Here is a 22971-nt window from a genome sequence, read left to right on the forward strand (position 1 = left end):
TTTGATGACAATCAAAAATTAAACCTTGAAAAACCTTTGAGCAACCCTTTCCGACCTACATGAACTGGATGGTTTGCTGAGATATCAAAGTCTGCATTAAAAATGCAGAGATTTACAAAATTAACTCGAACATTTCTCATAAAATTCTTCCAAGACCAAATTATCTGAGCTATGTTTTTTGTTTTGTACTAAACAATATGCGTCAGTGGAATTTTAGGAAAAACATCTAAGACAACGCTGATACTTTAATAAAACATAACTCCTGAGCTAAGAAAGAGCAACCTCTGGGCAATGAAATGTCCCAATGGGTTGTACTCTATCAAAGCCACATTTTCCATAAACTACAATAAAAGACAGAGGAAGCCAGTTACTAATGTCAAATTACACAGAAAGATATAGAATTTTTTTTTTTGTGATTGTCAGTTTTTAAATGGCACTCGGCTCAGGGAATGTGGAAAGCCAGAAAGTCAAACCGGACATTTCTCAGTACACAGGCCGGGTGTTTTTTTAGATGAATTGCAGGAAGTAACTGAAGCAAGAAAATTGAATTTTTGCCTCCAAGACCTTTTTCCCCCAAAGACTTTGTGTGTGAACAGTTCATTCAGCCTGTTTATTGAATTAAACACAGTTTACAAATACTTAACCTATCAGGGACTTAAAGCACCGACCCTTGCTTGTACCAGCACACTAAAGCATGACAAAGAGGCATTGCAGAGTAATCCACACAGTTTGAGTTCACAGTTATGGCTTAAATGTACTGTATCTACATCCTACAGAATCTACAGAAGTTTATTTACAGAAACATGATTGTGGCAGGGCGGAGGGCAGGGCCGGGTCGTGATCATACACATCCGGTCCCTTATCAGGCTAATTAAGCCTCCGAGAGGGATAAAGGTCGACTGCGGAGGATTGTTCTGGAGAGAGAGATCGTTAACGGACATGTCCGTCATATGTGTGTTTGTCTTTTAAGTCTGTCATTAAAACTATTATTTATATTGTCAAGCCTGTTCTCGCCTCCTCCTTTCCATTGATCCCTTTACAATGATCCTTTCTCTGTTTCGCCTAGAGAAAAAGGATACATAGTTTCAAATAATGTCAAACTGTGCTGCAATTGGCAGATAAATCAGTGCAGGTCATAACCCATCTAAGGGATATATTGTCAGACAACATTTTCATAGGCCTATATGAAGTGATATTGATTTGTTTAGGGCAACCTCAAAATGATATAGATTGGAATCTCATTCCAGTATATAGAAAATAACCAGACCGAAAATTTCTGAATCAGTCTGAATGAGAAAATCGATTGTGTATTGGAGACCATATACACTTTTGATTGCATCATGATAGCATTGAATAAGTTTCAACTCAGCTTAGTGTCCCAGAAATAAATCCCCTTGGTTTAACATTCTACTTGAGCTAGGGGAATCTAGCTCATTATATGGTTGATATATTGAGGTAGACTGATACAGACCCCTCAGCCAAGGTTGGAATATGGCCCATGCCCGGGACCTCCAGCTATGATGCCTGTAGTAGTATGACACCTGAAAACAAAGCACTGCAAATGCCAAATTGATCATGAGAAATATGAATGTGTCTTAAGGCAGTAAGATACTATCAATGTCCATCAATTCATATTTTTTTCAGCCTTGATATAATGTAAAGATATAAAATATTGATATTTGCAAAATATAAAGTTGGAAGTATGAAAAGCAAAAGCTGTAATACATATGCCACATTAAAACTAATCAATCTTCGTTTAAAAACTCTGTTTTTATTTACTTAACATCATCATTTTCCAAAAGAAGAGATAATGGAAAGTTTTTTCCAAAATCTATATTTTCAGTAGAGGAAAATGTTCTAGTATGGACGAGAGGATTAAACAGGATGTTTTTTTTATAAAATAAAGACTGAATTAAAGATAAGATTACAGGTAGAAATTGTGAAATGTAAAGTCACAATTAGATCTAATTTTCTAATTTGTTTAATCTCTTGTAAAAATGGTGTGTGGGGCGAAAAGAGGTGGCCTCCAAAGACTCATTGGACCATAATCTGTCCTTGTTCTTAGCCCAATATGCATGGATAAGCCTGATTGATCCCATGTGTTTTAGGTTTTGATAATAACCCTTTCCCCATTTTTTTCCATTCAACGGTTCAAGCAGGTGTTGTGACGCCTCACAGCCCAAACTCAACATGTTGGTTAGCAGCTTTCATGAGCAGGTGTTGAACACTCTGTAACCCATAGCCTGCCAGGGGACCATTCGCCAGATCAGTTAATTACATTCCCCACACCTCTTCTGTTTGCTCATATAGATGACCACAAGTGCCAGAAATGACAGGTGGCTCCACTTTGGCATCTCAGATCTTAGTTGAGATTTGAAGAAAAAAGAAAAATGTTACAGGTGCCTTGCTAGAAAGACCAGCATAGAATAAAGTGTCTGCTAATAGTATTTGGAAACTTAAGCCACTTTTAAAAATGTGTGAATGTCATTCCATTTGCTAACAAAATACATAATTCGAAAGAAAGTACAAATACAGTTTTCAAACTCTTGTTATAGCTGGTGGACAGCATAGCCATGTTTTCACCAGAAAAACCTAGCTGGTTTAACAGCATGGTCTTTCTGATGAAGCTGGTTAAGCTAGTTTAAAAGCCTGGTGGTGACACCAGCATCCCATGCTAGGTGATCAGTACCCAAAACACAACATAAGCTTTGCTGGTGAACACCATTGCTATATTGGTCCACCTGCTAGGCCAGCACCAAACCAGCCCTAACTAGAATAAACTAGCTAGAACATTTATGCTAATCCAAGAGTAGTGTTTCAAGAAAAATCTTCCTGACATTCAGTATTTTAAATCTTGTGTTTATGAAAGCTTTTGGGGTGGGGGGTAGATGGATGGTTGTGTTTTCAGTATTTTCAAATCTTGTGTTGATGAGACATTTTGGTGTGGGGGTGGGGGGCAGCACAATGCGCCCACACAGACAAGCGCGGACTGGGCGGCTGCCCATGTCGCCCATGCCTAAATTCGCCCATGCCTGCCTGGACTATTTCATATAGCTGGACTTTATTAACTTAGTCCAGTTTTGTGCAATTTGACTTCAACAGTGTGGCAGTTCATGTTAGACCCTCTAGTTTTACCCTAAAAAAACTGATCAATGCTGTTGTCCAGGTTACTCTCTGGAGCTGTTTCTGCACCATTAGTATGCCAGTTTAAAGCATGTCGGGCATCCTTCCCGCTCACAGTGATTTCTTACCACACTGACACAGCGCGGCCATGGCTCCATTTCAGATCCTCATTTATATGCAGCGGAAGGACAAGAGCATCAAGAGAGCAAGAGGTTTATGAAAGTTTGAGAAGGAATGGGCTCTGCCTTTCAGGGCCAATGCGACACATTTTAGCTTAAATAATGGGGGTGGCAATGAGTTCAGAACTTGCTGCTACTGAAGAGCCATAGAAATGGCATAGAGAATAGACACATCTTGAGCAAACATGAGCAAATAGCCTACCTTGATTCAAGCATGTTTATTGTAGCAAAAAAATATCCTTCCAATCCTTCCAGTCTGCCTTGATGAAAATCCTTACCAATGAAACTAGTTGTAGACTTACAGTATATTATTGGCTCATTCTGAGTTTGCATTTTGGTCAAATTTAAATAACCAAGTGTGCATTGACATAATGCCACAGTACTTTTGTCTTTTCACACACTTGTTATTAGAGGTGCTTAGTCTTTTTTTACCCCAAAATAATTATGTAAAAATTGTAAAATATTGATTATTGGTGTAAGAATATCAATACTCTATTGCGAAGTAAAATATTAAGTCAAGTCATTTTTTATTTGTATAGCGCTTTTCACAACACACAGCGTTTCAAAGCAGCTTTATCGAAAATCATGCAGTAACAGAAAATTAAACTGTAATATTTATGAAGTCTTAGAACCATCATTGTGTAGTTTGATTAAATATGATTGTAAATTGTCTAAAAATGAATAATTCAATAATAATTGTATGTAGAACCCAAGTCAGCATACCGACTGTGGCAAGGAACACAAAATTCTAACAAAAAGATGTTGGTTAATGGACAAAAATAACCTTGGGAGAAACCAGGCTCACTGTTGGGGCCAGTTCCCCTCTGGCTAAACAGCATGAATATAATGCCAATATTAGTTATTTGTGTGCCGCGCAAGTCATGGTTTAAAATAAGTAAACTAAGTAAGGGTTAAGGGCCAGTTTTTTTAAACAAAGATTGTGTATGAACTGTAAGATTAATGACCAATATCTTTGAAGTCCATCCTGGATTAACTGCAGAAATTCACATAGATGCATTGTTTTTTGTTAGTTGTCTGATGAAGACATTTGTTGGTAATTAGTTGGTAGTCTATGTATTCCATTTTAAAATTGTATTCCTTTCATTAGACCAAGGTGCAGTCAGAGATCAGTGAGGTGCATCGCAGTTCTACCGGAAGGTCATTTTGGTGACATTCGGTGAGGACCATCCTGATTCCTAGGTTCAGGCAGTGGCATATGAAGTATCCCATGTCTTATTAGAGTTGGCATCAGTTCATCCTCTGAAGTCCATTGTAATAGACTGAAGTTATGTCTTGCTGGCACTGACTGTATTTAGTTATCATCAATCAGTAACATGTAGCAGTGTAGTCCAGAGTTATAGATTATGTTAAATGTTTCTGGTTCTGGCAGGCCTAACTAAAGCAGCCTAATTGTAAGTTGATGGATAAATTAGGTGCATGCCTGGCTAAATAGATGAGTCTTTAATCTAGACTTAACCTGAGTGAGTGTGTCTGCATCCCAAACAGTGTTAGGAAGACTATTCCATAGTTTAGGAGACAAATAGGAAAATAATATACCTCCTTTTGTGGATTTTGATATTCTAGGAACCATTAACAGGTCAGAGTTTTGTGATCGTATGAACGTGATGGAATATAGTGTGGTAGAAGGTCACTTAAGTACTGTGGAGCTAGACCATTCAAAGCTTTGTACGTAATTAACATATTTTTTTAATTAATACGACACTGAACAGGTAGCTAATGTAATGGCAATAAAATCAAGCTAATGTAATCATATTTCTTGGTTCTAGTCAGTACTCAGACTGCTGCATTTTGAACCAATTTATGTTTATTTATTAAACTTGCAGGACATCGTCCCAGTAATGCATTACAATAATCTTGTATTGAAGTCATGAACGCATGAATTAGTATTTCGGCATCAGCAACAGAGAGCATGTGTAGCAATATTTCTGAGGTAGAAGAATACTGTTCTAGAAACATTGGAAATTAGATTTTCAAAGGACAGATTTGTATAAAATATAACACCTAGGTTCTTTGATGTAGAAGACATCTTGATGTGTGCATCCATCAAGAATCAAATTATATTGTAGCTGCTTATTTTTAGAGGTTTTTTGGTCCAATAATTAGTACCTCTGTTTTGTCGGAATTGAGTAGAAGGAAATTTCTGGCCATCCATTCTTTGATTTCTTTGATACAATCTGCTAATTTGGAGAATTTTGTTTGGTTTCGAAGAAATATAAAGTTGGGTATCGTCGGCATAGCAGTGGATTCCAGTGGAACTTATTACACAATTCCTGGTAATATCTCCCAGGGGAAGTATGTATAAGGAGAAAAGCAGAGACCCTAAAACTGATCCCTGTGGCACTCCATACTTAACCTTTGTTTGATATGACAATTCCTCGTTTACACAGACAATGTGGTAGCAGTCTGCTTAAAAGGACCTAAACCAAATGCAAGTTCATAAATGCCAACATAATTCTCAAGCCTATTCAAGAGAATGTTGTGATCTATGGTGGCAAAGGCAGCATTATTATTTAAAAGTTCTGGAAGAGAAAAGCAGCCACGATCAGATGATAAGAGTAAGTCATTTGTCACTCTGATAAGTGCTGTGCTCAGGAAGTCAGAAGTTAGATATCACAATACTTTCAAATAGCGATTATTTCCCCCACCTATACATACACATGCTGAATGTGTTTCTCTGAAATAACGGTCCTCTAGATGATATGTTTGTCACTGACGAAACATGTTACAAATGTACATCCAAGGCACATCATAACAGATGGTAATTTAAAGACAGAAGCATTTTTATCTTGTGCAATGTTAGAGGGTTCTTTAGCATCCATCCTCACACATTTCCTCACACATCCACATTGTTCCATCCCTCCTGCTGTGCTGCTGCTCCTGATTCTCTCTTGTCATTCTTTTCTTTATCTCTTGTAAACTTTTTGAACCGTGAAGCTTATGCTTCATGTCTTGTTTTTGCTTTCTTTTCTCCATTTGGCAGCTGGGACCACATATATTTTTGGCAGAGGAGGAGCGCTCATCACATACACCTGGGCCCACAATGATCGGCCAAGCACCAGGGCAGACCGGTTGGCCGTGGGCTTCAGCACACAGCAGAGTGATGCCATCCTGGTGCAAGTAGAGAGCAGCCAGGGCCTTGGAGACTACCTGCAGTTGCACATTGTGAGTATTACAGCTCCATTTTGAAGGTCTTCTTAATTGGAATATGTATTGTCCTGCATTTCTCTAAATTATTCTAATGTTTTCATAATTTTAGTTCAGTTTGCTTTATAACTATAAGCAAAGGTTTCTCAAATCCATTTAGGAATGTTATTTCAGGTTATGTTGTGTAAGGATAATGTATAGTCCTCAGGTCATTATCACCCCAAAAGATTGGTCAGGAACTGGACATGAAACAAATGGGTATTGTATCAAGGGGTTTATTTTGCAACATGACCATCTGACATTATCTGGCTTATTACACGGCTACTTAACACATTAATAAATAATTGGACATAAAATACTGATTTGAGTTGAAATTTATATTATGTGAGAAGAAAGAGACTACCGAGTAATACAGTGTAAAAAGTATTCCAAAGAGCCATGTAATAAGTATTAATTAACACATTATATTATTATTTTTATTCAGCAGAATTGCCTACACATTATGGAAATATTATGTTATTCAATATGGAAATATTTTGTATTCATTTAAGTTGGATCTATGAGCTAACAGTTAGTGCATATGTCCTACCCACTGAGCTGTGATGATCATGCTGGCGACACAATTTCAAGGCTGGTTTGCCTCATTTTCCAACTCCATTCCCCCCTGTTCTCCCTATAATTCCCTGTCCTCTCTCTACTATCCCTGTCAATAAAGTGACGTAAACTGCCCCAAAATGTATTGCTTAACCAGGACAGCATTTTTTTAAAGAGATAGGTGCAACCAGACTTAATAGAAAGCTGATAATTAACACTGACATCCTTGAAATGTATAACAAGATACATTCTGCCTTGATAAAGCTGTAGTTTTTATTTTGTCTGGAGGCTTTGATGCGAGCAGTGGTACTGATGTAGTCTTTACTTTTGCCAATTTCTCAGTTATGGGATGTTTAGAACTGCTGACAGGGAAACTGATGCAAAATGGTTTTTATAAAAATACTTTGTCAAATCATTTCAGAGAATACTTCTGGGGCTCCAGACATATCAGGCTATACGCAAGGATAACATCATGAAAATAAGCTATGTCTGTTATCCAAATACTATTCCCTCCATAGGATGCCCCCCCCCCCCCCTCCCCCTCTCAGATAGGAGAATATTATAAAGCCAAAAATATTAAATAAATAATCCCTGCTCAGTTTATAAAGAAAACATCACATCCGTTCATTTGAATTTAGCCAATTTAAACAACATAGGGCTGTGATAGTATGATGGTAGATCAAGCTTGTAAATGCCTCGACCTCTTGGCTTATTACTTGCAATTATATTTCAAGGGAGTAAAAAAAGATGCATTTTAACAAGGTTCCTCTGAATGAATAATTAATTCAGCATAAACTGTCGACTTTCACACCGTGAGCCTCCATGGCAGCCCAGTCATAAACAGTCTGTGAGCAGCTGCTCTGCCAGACACAGACTGGGGCTTGTTTTCAGAAACTCATTCCTCTGCTCGCAGGCACAAGGCACAATAGTTCTTTTCTGTGGATTAAAGGATGTATCTGTGTGGTATGTTTCAGCTCTGATGACATTTCTCTGATTTTTCAGTGTTGGAATATAGGGTTGGACAATATAGCTTTAAGAAATTACAGTGCATCCGGAAAGTATTCACAGCGCCTCACTTTTTCCACATTTTGTTATGTTACAGCCTTTATTACAGAATTAAATTCATTATTTTCTTCAAAATTCTACAAACAATACCCCATAATGACAACGTGAAAGAAGTTTGTTAGAAATCTTAGCAAATTTATAAAAAATACAAACTGAAAAAATCACATGTATATAAGTATTCACAGCCTTTGCCATGACACTCAAAATTGAGCTCAGGTGCATCCTGTTTCCTGTTTCTACAACTTTTTGAATCACATTCTTCATGCATACCACCCCCTAATGGGCAGAGAGAAGAAAAATTACTTAAATATCGATCTGACCCACACCTACCATATCACTTCTTAAGATATGGATTAAAACACTGGAGTCATATGGATTACTTTTATTATGCCTTTATGTGCTATTTGGAGCATCACAATTTTGGCACCCATTCACTTGCATTGTATGGACCTACAGAGCTGAGATATTCATCTAAAAATCTTCATTTGTGTTCTTCAGCAGAAGAAAGCCATTCATAAACATCTGGGATGGCATGGGGGTTGTTGATGATAACATTTTCCATGTAAAGGGTAATTTTTTAGGTACAATCTTTTCAACCAAACAGCCATTGTTGCCAAGAAGATGAAATGTAGAAATATTTCATGTAAAATCTAAAACACAGTAAAAATGTAGTAAAAATTAATTAAGGCATGTTTAACACACTGCTATCACTAAATAAAGGAATACTGGAATACATTTTATTTTATTATTTTCACGTACAGTTGAAGTCAGAACTTTACATGCACTTGGGTCGAGGTCATTAAAACATTTTTTAACCATTCCATAGATTTATAACTATAGTTTTGGTAGTTTAGGACATCTACTTTGTGCATGACATGAGTAATTTTTCCAACAACAGTTTTCCAACATCCAAGAAAGACAGTTTCACTTTTAACTGACTATATCACAATTCCAGTAGGTCAGAATTTACATACACTAAGTTAACTGTGCCTTTAAGCAGCTTATAAAATTCCAGAAAATGATGTCAAGCCTATAGGCAATTAGCTTCTGATAGGAGGTGTACTGAAGTGGAGGTGTACCTGTACCTTTAAAAACGAAGTGCCTCGTTGCTTGATATCATGGGAAAATCAAAAGAAATCAGCCAAGACCTCAGAAAACAATTGTGGACCTCCACAAGTCTGGTTCATCCTTGGGAGCAATTTCCAAATGCCTGAAGGTACCACATTCATCTATAAAAACAATAGTACACAAGTATAACCACCATGGGACCATGCAGCCATCATACAGCTTAGGATGCTGAAGGAAACAGGTAGACAGTAAAACGAGCCCTATATTGACATAACCTGAAAAGCCGCTCAGTAAGGAAGAAGCCACTGCTCCAAACAAAAAGCCAGACTACAGTTTGCAAGTGCACAATTTTTGGAGAAATATCCTCTGGTCTAATTCAACAAAAATTGAACTGTTTGGCCATAATGATCATTGTTATGGAGGAAAAAGGGTGAGGCTTGTAAGCCGAAGAACACCATCCCAACCATGAAGCATGGGGGTGGCAGCATCATTTTGTGGGGGTGTTTTGCTTCAGGAGGGACTGTGCACTTCACAAAATAGATGGCATCATGAGGAAGGAAAATTATGTGGATTTATTGAAGCAACATCTCGAGACATCAGCCAGGAAGTTAAAGCTTGGTCGCAAATGGGTCTTCCAAATGGACAATGACCCCAAGCATACCTTCAAATTTGATGCAAAATGGCTTAAGGACAACAAAGTCGAGGTATTGGAGTGGCCATCACAAAGCCATGACCTCAATCTGATAGAAATTTGTGGGCAGAACTGAAAAAGCGTGTGCGAGCAAGGAGGCCTACAAACCTGACTCAGTTACACCAGTTCTGTCTGGAGAAATGGGCCAAAATTCCAGCAACTTATTGTGAGAAGCTTGTGGAAGACTACCCAAAATGTTTGACGCAAGTAAACAATTTAAAGGCAATGCTACCAAATACTAACATGGTGTATGTAATTACTGACCCACTGGAAATGTGATGAAATAAATAAAAGCTGAAATAAATCATTCTCTCTACTATTCCAATTTCAATTTAACTTTACTTTAACTTTACTGTACTTTATTGGCATGATTGTGTTTACATACAATATTGCCAAAGCATTAATATACAAAACAGATAATGACAAGACAAATAATCATAATAAAACAGTAATAAATAACAATAAAAATAGAATTAAAATAATGTGCCAGGTAATGAATAAAATAAATAAATAAAATAAAAACTATAATAATAATATAGACAATACAATATAAAATAAAATAAGCATTTAATAAGACATGAACATAAGAAGAAAAAAAATAATAAAATTATGTGACTGAAGTATATTACGGCAGTAATTTGTTTCTGAGGGTGTGCAAAATTGATTGTGATCCCCCAGTAATACCTGCATTTGATCTGTTTCTGCTGAACTGGAAAACTGTGGCATGAGGTTTGAGAGTTTGTGAAAGTGTGTCCCTGTCACGACCTCGCCCATGTCACGGTACTCGTTCTTCCTTTGGAAGCCATATTTGTCTGTATTTGCCTTTTTCTATGGCCAGACTGTGATCACAGAGCCTGTATTTGGTGAGAATCCGTCTCTGTTTTGGATCTCTTACAGTGTAGAGATATTTTGCCAGATTACACTTTCTGTTTAGGGCCTGATAACATTCCAATTTGCTTTGGTCTTTACTTTAATTTTGCCAATGGTCCAAATATGAATTTTTGCTTTCTTTTATGATTTGGTTTATTCTGATCTGGTTTTGTTCAGCAGTGCTGGTCTGAAACTGGTGTTTGTTAGTTGTTAGTGGGTTTGTGAGTTTCACAGCCAGCTGACAAAGGGGACTGGTTTTAGGCTTCCACTCTTGAGTTTTAAGGGCTTCATGTTGCAGTGTGTTAGGGGAACTTGTATTTAGGTGTGTCCAAAATTTGAGGGATAATTTTTCAATATGTATAATTAGGGGGTATCTGCCTAGTTCGGCCTGGCATGCATTAGTAGGTGTTATTCTCTGAACTCTTAGAATGTTTCTACAGAATTCTGCGTGCAGGGATTCTATGGGGTGTTTGTTCCATCTAGAGTAATCTGCCAGACAGAGTGGACCCCAAACCTCACATCAGTGCATAGCAATAGGCATAATAATACTATCAAAGTTTTTACTTTGATAGTATTTTACACCAAATTGTTACAGGAATGTTTATTTGGGTAAATTTGTCCTTAATAGCATAGAATGCTCTTCTAGCTTTCTCTTTTAGTGCATTCACTGCCAGACCAAAACCCCCTGAAGCACTGATTTTTAGACTGAGGTAGTCGTAGTGTAGGGTGTGTTCTATTGCAGTGTTTCCCAGAGTGAATGTGCATCTGGTTTTCCCATAACCTTGGCTTCCGTTTTTTTCTGGAAGATCATAATTGTAGTACTTTTCAAATTGAATATCAGTGCCCAGTCCTACTATTATTCTGACATTTCACATTCTTAAAATAAAGTAGTGATCCTAACTGACCTAAGACAGGGAATGTTTTCTATGATTAAATGTCAGTATATTTGTATATTTGGCTAAGGTGTATGTAAACTTCTGACTTCAACTGTATATGCACCTAGATAGTATTAGATTAGATGACAGATGCCACACTGTGACTTCTGTGAGCATAATTGAGTGAGGACTGACTAGATGATTAGTAAGTATGGCAGCAAATATCTACTGATAACTGATGCAAATTAATCTTTGAATCAGAGTTTTGAATCAATTTAACTTATTGGTTTAACACTCTCTTACTAGCAAAGGAAGGATCACAAAACGTCTAGGTTACGTATGTAACCTCCATTCCCCGATGGAGGGAATGAGACGTTGTGTCAGAGAAGCGACACTAGGGGTCTCTCTTGAGCGCCGATATTCACCTCTGAACTATGAAAAAAGGCCAATGAGAGTTGGCAACCAGTATTTGCATGTCCCGCCCCCGGACATACGGGTATTTAAGTGGCGCAAATACGGGAGTTCATTCAGGATTTTTTTGAGGAGCCGGAAATGGTCCGGCCACAACAGGGGCTCGGCTCAGTGACGTGGCAGGGGAGACACAACGTCTCGTTCCCTCCATCGGGGAACAGAGGTTACATACGTAACATAGACGTTCCCCTTCTGTCGCTCTCTCCACGTTGTGTCAGAGAAGCGACACTAGGGGTCCACTTAAAAAGAGCCATGCGCTGAGCCGTGTACCTGATCTGCTGATACAGGAGCGAGCAGGTATTCCTACGTGCAGAACGACCAACTGTATCAGGCTGCACGTACCCTTCCCCAATGCCCCATTTAAGCCATCAGGATTCCTTATCGTTACCCTGGAGGGGGGAACAAGGTGATGGCCGCCAACATGGGAACGGCCAGCCTGGCTGGGCCTCTTTTCTCTCTATGTTTCTCGCATAGAGCAACTACGGCCGGGGCCCTTGCACGCATTGAGGGAAGGGGGTCTTAGCCCTTATTAGGGCGGAGAAGACCCTGCGGAGGCCACACCTACCCGGGAGGGGAGGCAAATTTTGAGTGGCAAATACATCGCATGGCCTATACTTAGGTCTTATGCGAAAAAGTAGTGCGGTGGTAGATCCAGCCTCGCAGAGGGGGGAAGCATACAGCACGGCAACCGAGGCAGCTGTAACTGCCTAAGGGAAACACAGAGTCAACTCGTGATGGGACAGAACCGTGGTTTTACACACAGGGGGAGTCCGAACAGGAGGCCTTACCTGTGGGGCACCTATACCAGTACAGGGTAGCTTGCGGTACCTGCAGTGGTTTGGGTCGGCGAGTTCCTCCGCTGAACTGCGACCCACGAGGGCTAGGGAGGAGTCAACCAGTGTCCCAAACCTGGGATCTCCTGGGAATGAAGGCGCACTGTTTCCCCTGGTTAGGGGGAAGGGCGCTGGGTGCAAGCGATTCACCCGGTCAGATCGTGGACGTGCCACCGAGTTCTTACGGGCTCGGTACCTGAGAGAACACGGGACGATACTGACTCAACTCGGAGATTGTAGAATCTCGCAAAAGTGTTAGGTGTTGCCCAGCCCGCTGCTCTACAAATGTCTGCTAGGGCAGTGCCCCTAGCCAGTGCCCACGAGGACGCAACACTCCTGGTGGAGTGGGCTCGGACCCGCAAAGGGGGGGGCACAGCCTGGGTGTGATAAGCCAGGGAAATGGCGTCGACAACCCAGTGGGCGAGTCTCTGCTTGGAGACAGCATTCCCTTTCTGCTGTCCCCCAAAGCAGACGAAGAGCTGCTCAGAGCGTCTGGTGCTCTGTGTGCGGTCCAGATAAACACGTAAGGCACGTACTGGACACAGCAGTGAAAGGGCTGGGTCTGCCTCCTCCCGGGGCAGCGCTTGCAGGTTCACCACCTGATCCCTGAAGGGTGTGGTAGGAACCTTGGGCACGTAGCCCGGTCGCGGTCTTAGGATCACGAAAGTGTCCGCCGGACCAAACTCCAGGCAAGCGTCGCTAACAGAGAACGCATGCAGGTCCCCGACCCTCTTGATGGAAGCGAGCGCGATCAGCAGGGCAGTCTTGTGAGAGAGGGCCCTGTGTCCAACTGAGTCAAGCGGCTCGAAGGGGGGTCTCCGGAGTCCCATAAGGACGACCGAGAGATCCCAGGAGGGAAACAGGTTAGGCCGGGAGGGAGTCATCCTCCGGGCACCTTTTAGGAACCTGACGATTAAGTCGTGCTTACCAAGAGACTTGCCGTCTACCGTGTCGTGGTGGGCCGCGATAGCGGCAACATACACCTTGAGGGTGGAGGGGGACAGCCTCCTCTCCAGCCTCTCCTGAAGAAACACGAGCACTGACCTAACTGTGCACTTCTGCAGGTCTTCGGCTCGGGAAGAACACCAGTCCGCGAACAGACGCCACTTCAGGGCGTAAAGATGCCTGGTCGAAGGGGCTCTGGCTTGGTAAATAGTGTCTATGACGGCCGAAGGTAGACCGGCTAGATCCTCCGCATCCCGTCCAGGGACCAGACGTGGAGATTCCAGAGGTCTGGATGCGGATGCCAGAGCATGCCCCGTCCCTGAGAAAGAAGGTCCTTCCTCAGGGGAATTCGCCAGGGAGGGGCTGTCATGAGGAGCGGTCATGAGGAGAGATCCTCTGGGTCCGCTGTCTCAGGGACGCTTGGGAGCCTTCCGGGTCCTCGAAGGGGTCCGTGAGGCAGGGGGCGTACGCTTCCTGCGGTTTGCTCGACGCCGGGGCTGAGAGCTGGGCCCAGGTTGGGGCAGAGCAGAAGGTCTTCTGGCCGCGGGAGGACGCCCTCGGCGAGCAGGTGGGGCCTGGGCCGTGGCGGCAAGCTTGCAGCGCTGCATGATGTGCGAAATGGCCTCCGTCTGCTTCTTCACCAGGGAGAACTGCTGGGCAAAGTCCTCAACGGTGTCGCCGAAGAGGCCGAACTGGGAGACAGTAGTATTGACGAAGCGATTCTTGTCAGCTTCACGCATCTCAACCAAGTCCAGCCATTGCTGACGTTCCTGGACCACCAGAGTGGCCATCGCCTGCCCGAGTGCCTGCGCTGTGACCTTCGTCGCTCTCAGGGCGAGGTCGGTCGCTGAGCGCAGTTCCTGCAGCTTGTCAGGATCAGGGCCACCCCCGTGCATGTTGCGAAGTGCCTTGACTTGGTGGACCTGCAGGAGAGCCATGGCATGCAGGGCGGAAGCGGCGCTGTAGGCCTTCGCAGTGAGCGAGGATGTTGCTCTACAGGACCGGGAAGGGAGTACAGGGCGGCCCCGCCAGGTGGTAGTGCTTCTGGGACATAAGTGGAGCGCAACAGCTCTATCCACCTGGGGGATCTCCGTGTACCCGTGGCGCGCTCCGCCGTCGAGGGTGGCGAGGGCGGATGAGCAGGTGGCAGTGCGACGAGTGGAGAGGGGTGCTCTCCACGAAGACGTCAGCTCATCATGCACCTCCGGGAAGAAAGGAACCGGGGGGGGCGAGGCTGTGAGCGGCGCCCCACGCCCAAGAACCAATCGTCCAGCCGTGATGGCTGTGGGGAGGATGGAGGGTTCCAATCCAGGCCCATGCTGTTGGCTGCCCGGGAAAGCATATCGGACATCTGTGCGTCGGCCTCCTCCTGGGCATGCAAGCCCGAAGGCAGCAGCCCAGAGGAGCCCTCAGCATCAGTGTCGCGGCGAACTCATCTGCTTCCATCGCAAGAGGGTAGGCAGACTGGCTGTGAGGCAAGTCGCCGCCACCTCGAGCGGGGACGGGAGTCAACGAGCGTGCCGGGGGCGGGTGGTCCAAGGGGGCGTACCCGGCGGAGCTGCACCTGCTGCCATCCCCGAATCGCCTCCATTGCCAGCCGCATCGTCCTCAATCCCGTGGGAAGGAGCGACGCGGGGGGCGGCTGGAGTGGCTTGCTTACGGTTGTAACCAAGCCGCGACCGCAACGTTGTCATGGTCATGTTCTCGCAATGAGAACATGAACCATCCACAAACGCAGCCTCAGTGTGATCACTGCCCAGACACACGAGACAACGCCTGTGGCCGTTGGAAGCGGAGAGTACTCTACCGCATCCAGGAACAACACAGGGGCAGAAAGGCATCTTTATAAAGACGCGTCCTTAAAAGGAGTTTTAAGGACGCTGTGTTTTTTGCTCTTTTAGAGGAAATTACTCTTTTAAATAAAATCACTCTTTTATGAATGAAAGAACTCGTGAGAGCTCTTTCTTATCTGCAACTGCCGATGCGCTCAGGGGCAGGAAGTGCACAGCCGTGCAAACAGGAGAAAGCCGCTGTTGTGCGCCGTAGAATCCAACAGCATGCAGCAGAGGATAGCAGGAACTCGGTGTGTAAAACGCAGCAGTCTGCAAACACGACCATCGGCTCAGAAGAAATTTTCTGAATGAACTCCCGTATTTGCGCCGCTTAAATACCCGTATGTCCGGGGGCGGGACATGCAAATACTGGTTGCCAACTCTCATTGGCCTTTTTTCACAGTTCAGAGGTGAATATCGGCGCTCAAGAGAGACCCCTAGTGTCGCTTCTCTGACACAACGTGGAGAGAGCGACAGAAGGGGAACTAGTCTAAATACTTGGTCTTTAGGAAACTTAGTGGCCAAATAACAAGTGCATTACCATCATCTTGATATTCACGATGTTGTTTACTTTTATTTTGCCAGCAAAATCATGTAAAATATGGTATGAAATATCTGATATTGCCCAGCCCTAATGGTATCTACGAAAATTCTCAGCGTGTCTGTCCAAGCGATGGTTGCCAGCCTTGATTACTGTGCCACCAACTGCCTGTGATTTGGCTTGTACCGTAAATATTTTTTGGTTGTATATAAAAGCGAGTCTGTAAACTTTATGATAGACATAAATGGGGAGTTATGAAGGGGAGGCGTGGCAAATAACGTGAGAGGTTTAATGCTGCTTTGAAAACAACTCAGTTTAAGCCTGAAAATTTGCTCACACTTGTAAATAACAACCAAGGACAGATAACCCAATTAGTCGTGAGCATGACAGATGTGCAGAATGACTGACTATGGTGGGTGTATCAGAGCCCGACGACCCTTAGGTGGCTGACTTGTGGGTTTTCGCTCTTTTCTCCTTCATTACATCTTATTTCTCTAACTCACCATTTATGTTGCCTGGGCTTAGAGATGGCTGGCATTGTTAACTCACCCATGAAGTCTGAGGTTTGATGATAGCTGAGTAGAAACAGCCCAGGCTGATGAATGAGACAGAGCCAGGGGTTGTTACTGCTTGTAATGTATAGCACTCTAATTTTGTATTCTGGGTGGGTGTATATCGATTTGAAGCAAGGTTCTGGCCTTCTCCATCTTGCTGGCATCGTACACCGAGGGTGCCCTAGGGTTCACCTGCCCACCTGTCAGGGGCATAGAGTGATGGATTATACTGATGAATAGAGTTTTATAGTCTTATTGGCCATGTTAACAGAACACCCAGCACTCTTCGAGAGAGAGAGGGTGAAACAGAGTGTAATGCCACCCACACTGTGACCCACTGTTTGTGACCTCTGCATGGCCAGGTATGTGAACTTGTGGCCCTGGTGCCCTCTGCCAGCTGGCCCAGACATGAAAACGAGAACTAAGACAGGATGGCAGATGCCTCAATAGCCATTTGCTGCCATACTTACCAATGTGTTTCTGTTTGTTAACATTGGTACATGATTACAAAACTGAAGCAATGGGCTAGACTTTCTGTTTTCTGTATCTGTCCGTGTTGTGAGTCATTCTGTAATGGGTTCAGTATTGGCAGAGAAGGCAGGAACCGGCAGTCAACATAAACTTTAATGATGTAACTGAACTTTAAACAACATAAAAGAATCGTAAACACACACACACAGCGAGGCCGCGTGTCTCTCTCTCTCTCTCTCTCTCTTGAACTGGCGTCTCCGGCTCTCTTTTATCTCAGTTCATTTTTGGGTCAGCCAAACGTCCAATAAATTAATCTACATTCATCACACATTTTTCCCACAATCTCAAAAAAAAAAAAGATTTCATGTTAGTGTTAAGAAGTATGGCTATAAATTGATTACAATATTTAATCAAATTAATTACATGATGTGCAGATGAATTAATCAAATTAAAGGCATATCAGTATTTACTGAGAAAGGCTACAAATAAAGATGATTTAGTATATAATAACTTCAATCATTTATATAGTATATAAAAAATATAATTCAGATAATTAGAATACATTACATCATATAGATACATTGTGGCAACAGACAAGCATTTAGACAATACAAAGGTGGCTTTAAAAGTTACAATTTTATTTACATATCATTGAACATTACCCTATTATTGGCCCACTTCCCTCTGCACTGTTTTTAATTGTTGGTTTACAGTATGTAATCATGTGTCACATGGACACTTTTGGAGTGTCTTACTTGGGTTGCGTTGCGCCTCAATAGTTTACAGCATCTCTAATCATTAGTGCTGAGATTCATACATTTCAGATTAATTGTTTACGCATTATTTTTCATTGAATTAATCACCCTAAATGAATGTGTTAAATTGACAGCCCATAGTAAGAAGTGTATAAATTCCCATGACCTGCTAAGACTTTCAGAGTTTCAGCAGGACATAAAGCTAACAGTGATGTTACAGAAGACATCTATTGCATCATTCAGTTACAAAAGTTCTGAGTGAATTAAAAAAATAAGGAACTGCAGAGCTCCCCACTATAATTAGCTGCTCCCACCATGTGTTTGACAAATAGGCAGATTAAACTGGCCTTCGTCAATCACAGCCTGGTGTAAGCCTCCATCATTAAGCAACTTTAGAAAGCACCCTGTGGCAAAAGCCATCTCGATGAAGGCCATTTGTTGTAGAGCAGAAAAAAATAGTTTAATTCTCTTATTTGAATTTTACACATGGCTGCTAGATAGATTAAGGCATATATTTTCTTCAATGCTAGAGGTAATATTATTTATTTATTTGATTTAATTCACTCATGTCACTTATAACAGTGAGGGTCAGACTAGCATTCTTACAAGTATATGTAGATCATGTATTACAGTATGTTGCAATTCCTAATAAAGTTTCTGGCCACTGCTGAGTAACTCATTACTCAACTTATTTCCATAACATAGCAAATTTTTTTCTTGCACTTAAGCGTTCATTTTGGATCCTGTTATATATCATGACCCCATTGTGGCTTGTCTCAATGCAACAGCTCCAGAGCTCAGTCAGTGTGCTTCAGACCATCCATCTCGTATTTGACTTGTCGAGGTACACTTTGGCTTTGGAACAGATGCCAGTGGCGGCAGCACACCTCAGAGAAATCATTCTTTTTATAGCGTGTATCCCCTAGACAGATGCGCTGTGATTAAAAGAAGGAGGGAAAATCTGTCAAAAGCCAATGTCTAGCGTGATAATTAATGGTGCATTTGTTAAGAAAAAAATAAGCTACTTACCTTAGAGCTGACCTGTGTCATTTCTGCGCCACTAGTGTTACCAAACAGAATTGCAAAAAGAAAAAAATACCTTCCAGAAAAATCCCCCTGTCTTACACTAGTTGTACAAACAAATTCAAACCATTGGTTGAGCCAATGCTGCTGTGTCATGCCAGACTGATCTAAAAGTGAAATCGTTAACAGTAGATTTACTTTTATTTAGCAAAAATTGGTCAGTGCTTAATGAAATGTGTAACACGGCCCCCAGTGGCCAAAGCGATAAGTGTTGTTGGGCCTAAGAGCACATGTGGGCTCCATTTTCTGGATGAAATGTCCATGGAGGGGTGCCAAAAGGGAGTTGTAAAGCAAGATGTTTTCAGCTGTACAGGCTGTAATTCAGTGAGGAGGAATTTATAGTTCTGTATTTGGTGTGTCTGTGTCGTTCTGTGAGTACACAGCCAAAATGCTAATAATACATTCATTAGTAAACAATGGCAATGTAAGCGATGTAATTCGTGGATTATTTATTAAATTATTGTATCATTAAAATGAGTTAAAAGTATGTGAGCATGTTGAAATTTCAGCACATTTTATTTATTATACATGTTGCCTGCATTGGAGGGAGAAAATAAATGTGGAAAATACTGTATGCTTGTTCTTGAGTTGCTTAATAATAATAAATACATATTTGGTATAATTTTTACGTTCTGTGCTGTCGTTTTGAAGACATTATAATGGAGTGAAGTGGTGTGGGCGTGGTCGGCTAAAGCACATAACTGTTAATCAGAAGGTCGCTGGTTCGATCACCACAGCCACCACCATTGTGTCCATGAGCAAGGTACTTAACTCCGGGTTGCTCCTGGGGAATTGTCCCTGTAATAAGTGCGCTGTAAGTCGCTTTGGATAAAAGAGTTTGCTAAAAAAAAATGCATAATGCACATAAGAAATATAACCAACTTTTAACAGGGGCTTTTTAATTTTTTGCCAAATTATAAGTGTTCCGTTCCATAATTTATGAAATGTGATCATTGCTGTACACCGCTACAATTTACCGAATGTAAATTTAAACATAATAATAATAACTGAAAAATAAACCATGAACTCTAGATAGATTAACACTAATATCTTACTTTTATTTCTCCATATAAGACTAATATAAAACTCTGATTGTCAGGGACATAATTTGATGTTCCACTATATTTTCAGAGTTTGAACATAGACTTTATTACCACCTGCTGGTGGAATCTCCAAAATGCAGAAACATTTCAACTTTGCAGTTAATACATGGTTTTCAAACGTCTTAGCGCAACAACTTATTTCTCAGGAACTTCATTAACATACAATACACCCACAGTTTGCACGCATACACCAACAATAGCACAAACACTCTGACCCACACCCACTTGCTCTTTGTGCTGCGATTAGAATTAGCGCTCTCACAAAATGCTTGAATGCATTCTGTCATTAAAAGAAAAGACGGATGTACCAAATACTAAGAAATTGTAAAATTCATATACTATTTTTTACTTAATCAACCAGCACTCCAACTGTTACACTTATAATATGATTTGTAATGGGGGAAAAAGAAAAATAGAATCATTTTCACTATGGATTTTGTATCCCACTATATATTCCTTATCGTCACTCTCTGATGAAAAGCACGTATCTCTAAAAACAATCTTACAAAATGAATTGAAAATAACATTAGTCACCTTTAGCACCATAAATAGAATTCCATCATTACACATCTTTTAGTGAACTGTTCGATATTTTAATTGGATTATACTCTTAATACACGGTTTTCTTATCATGGGTTCCAATGGTGTATGTTCAATTACAGACTCGAGTCTAATTGTTAGTGTTCCCAGAACTCAGTTGGTAGGTTATAGATTGCTAGAGAATTTATTTTTGGATGTAATCTGAGCTTTCACTTACTATTTTAGATCGAAATTTGTTTTATGACTAGGTTGTTAAGTGGACAGTTTGGTTTCGAGATGCGTTTTCCAGGTCAGAATTAGCTTTCACTCGTGGTTTCGCAAAGATGGAACATTTGCCTGTGTTAAAAAGTCAAAATTGCCAAAAGTGGATATACGTGTTTTTCATTGGACAGCGACGATATAGAACATCTAGTATACAAGGTATTGAAAGAGGTGTTTGCAGCATACTGAACAACACATGTCTTTTTGACCTCTATTTTCAATTGAGTCAGATTCTCAAAATGAAGGCTGAGTTTGATCATAATCAACCGTGAAGAAGATAATAACACTCAAACGCAGCTCTAGCTTTGCGTTCCATTTGTCAAGTAGTTTGAGTGAGCTCAGTCCCTTGTCAGTGGGAGAGATGACAATTGATTCATAAATTTGCTTTGATAAATTGTGCAAGCAGTGCTGCATGCTTCTAGTGCTAAATCTAGCGAGGAAGAGGAACATAGGCCCTGTGCTCCCTTCCTGTTTATTAGCAACTTCCTGAAAGACTTCATGCTCTATACATTTTACATGAGATATTTTCAGCTGCTCCAAATTAATGTGGATGCGTTTGGCACCAAAGAAAATACATCTTGAGTGTGGAGGATCTTGGGTTTGGTAGTGAGCCTCAGTTCACTTAACCGTGACACGAAGACTACAATGAGGAGTGTTTTGCATGCGATTGATGGATTAGCTTTGCCTTTGAAATGCTTCTTTCAACATGTCCAGGACATATGTCAAGCTCTTTTACAGCTGTCTCCGGAATATATTCCAGTAAAATATGTGCATCCCTTTTGTAGGATCTTATCAAATCCAAGTTGTGAACTTGTGAACATTTATCATAACATTTTTAATTATTTGAAAGGGATTTACATTGATTTATCTGTGATGTAAACTGGTTTATTATAAGCACATACAGTTCTGCTTTTATCCCTTGCAGAATATGCAAGATTACCTTTTAGAAAAAGAAAGAGTGTTCATTAAAATTACATTTTGGTTTTTATTTAGTGCTGCCCTGATGAAGCTATTTACATATATTTCCACAAGACAAAATAATAATTAAATTTACATTACGTATTCTGTCCAAAAGTGTATATGCCCTTGGTTATCTTTATATAGATAGTTCTCCCAACGTATTATTTTGTCACGATACACATATTACTTGTTGGAAAAAGTAATTCATTAGTCAAAGTCATAGTAGCTACTCCTTTTTGAAAACAACTGTACTACTGACACTACTGAAAATTGTAGTAAAGCTAGTAGCATCACTACTTTTAGTTAGCTACTCCCCAACACTGCCACCTGATCAACCATCTTGCAGCATTAAAATTGTGTCCGCACTGTCGTCCTTATTGGCATTCAGCAGAAGCACCCAAGGCTAAAATAAAAAGGATGTGCCACCTTGGTTCCCAGTCTGCGGGCCTGGTGCTTTATTGATTTATTGTTGTCCAATATGCAGGGCCACTGTCAGAACCCGACCTGCCGTAGCCTCTAACTGTGCTCTGAATGGTACCTTTGGGGAATGAGATTTTTGCCTGGGGCAGTGCTGCAGAGTTGCACTGGTGTGCATAAGGGATGCTGAGAGGGGGAGAAACACAAGGTGACTTTCAACATCTTTTCTGAAGTGAATAAGATAATCTAATGGGGTTTTTCACACCAGAATCTCATTTATGCAGTTTCCTTTAGACTCTGACAAAGAGTATGAGGATACAACACATTTACATACATTTACATTTATGCATTTGGCAGACACTTTTATCCAAAGCGACTTACAGTGCATTATTACAGGGACAATCCCCCCAGAGCAACCTGGAGTTAAGTGACTTGCTCAAGGACACAATGGTGGTGGTTGTGGGGATCGAACCAGCAACCTTCTGATTAACTACGCCACCTCCACTCCAGCCACAACACCATGTGTGTTATGAACGAACTGTAATAAAGTGGCTGGTGGATACAGTAGAGAATCA

General features: G+C 41.3%; 1 protein-coding gene across 2 annotated transcripts in view; it reads left to right on the forward strand.

Annotated features, from left to right (window-relative positions):
- Positions 1-22971, forward strand: part of LOC127624709 (neurexin-1-like) — a 526269-nt gene that overhangs the window by 455449 nt on the left and 47849 nt on the right. For both annotated transcript variants that reach the window (XM_052099555.1, XM_052099556.1), the window contains one exon: positions 6304-6485. In XM_052099555.1, coding sequence (XP_051955515.1) covers positions 6304-6485 — 182 coding nt within the window. The remainder of the gene's footprint in view (positions 1-6303; positions 6486-22971) is intronic.

This window comes from Xyrauchen texanus, chromosome 31 (assembly GCF_025860055.1).
Source record: "Xyrauchen texanus isolate HMW12.3.18 chromosome 31, RBS_HiC_50CHRs, whole genome shotgun sequence".
In the NCBI taxonomy this organism is placed as follows: Eukaryota; Metazoa; Chordata; class Actinopteri; order Cypriniformes; family Catostomidae; genus Xyrauchen; species Xyrauchen texanus.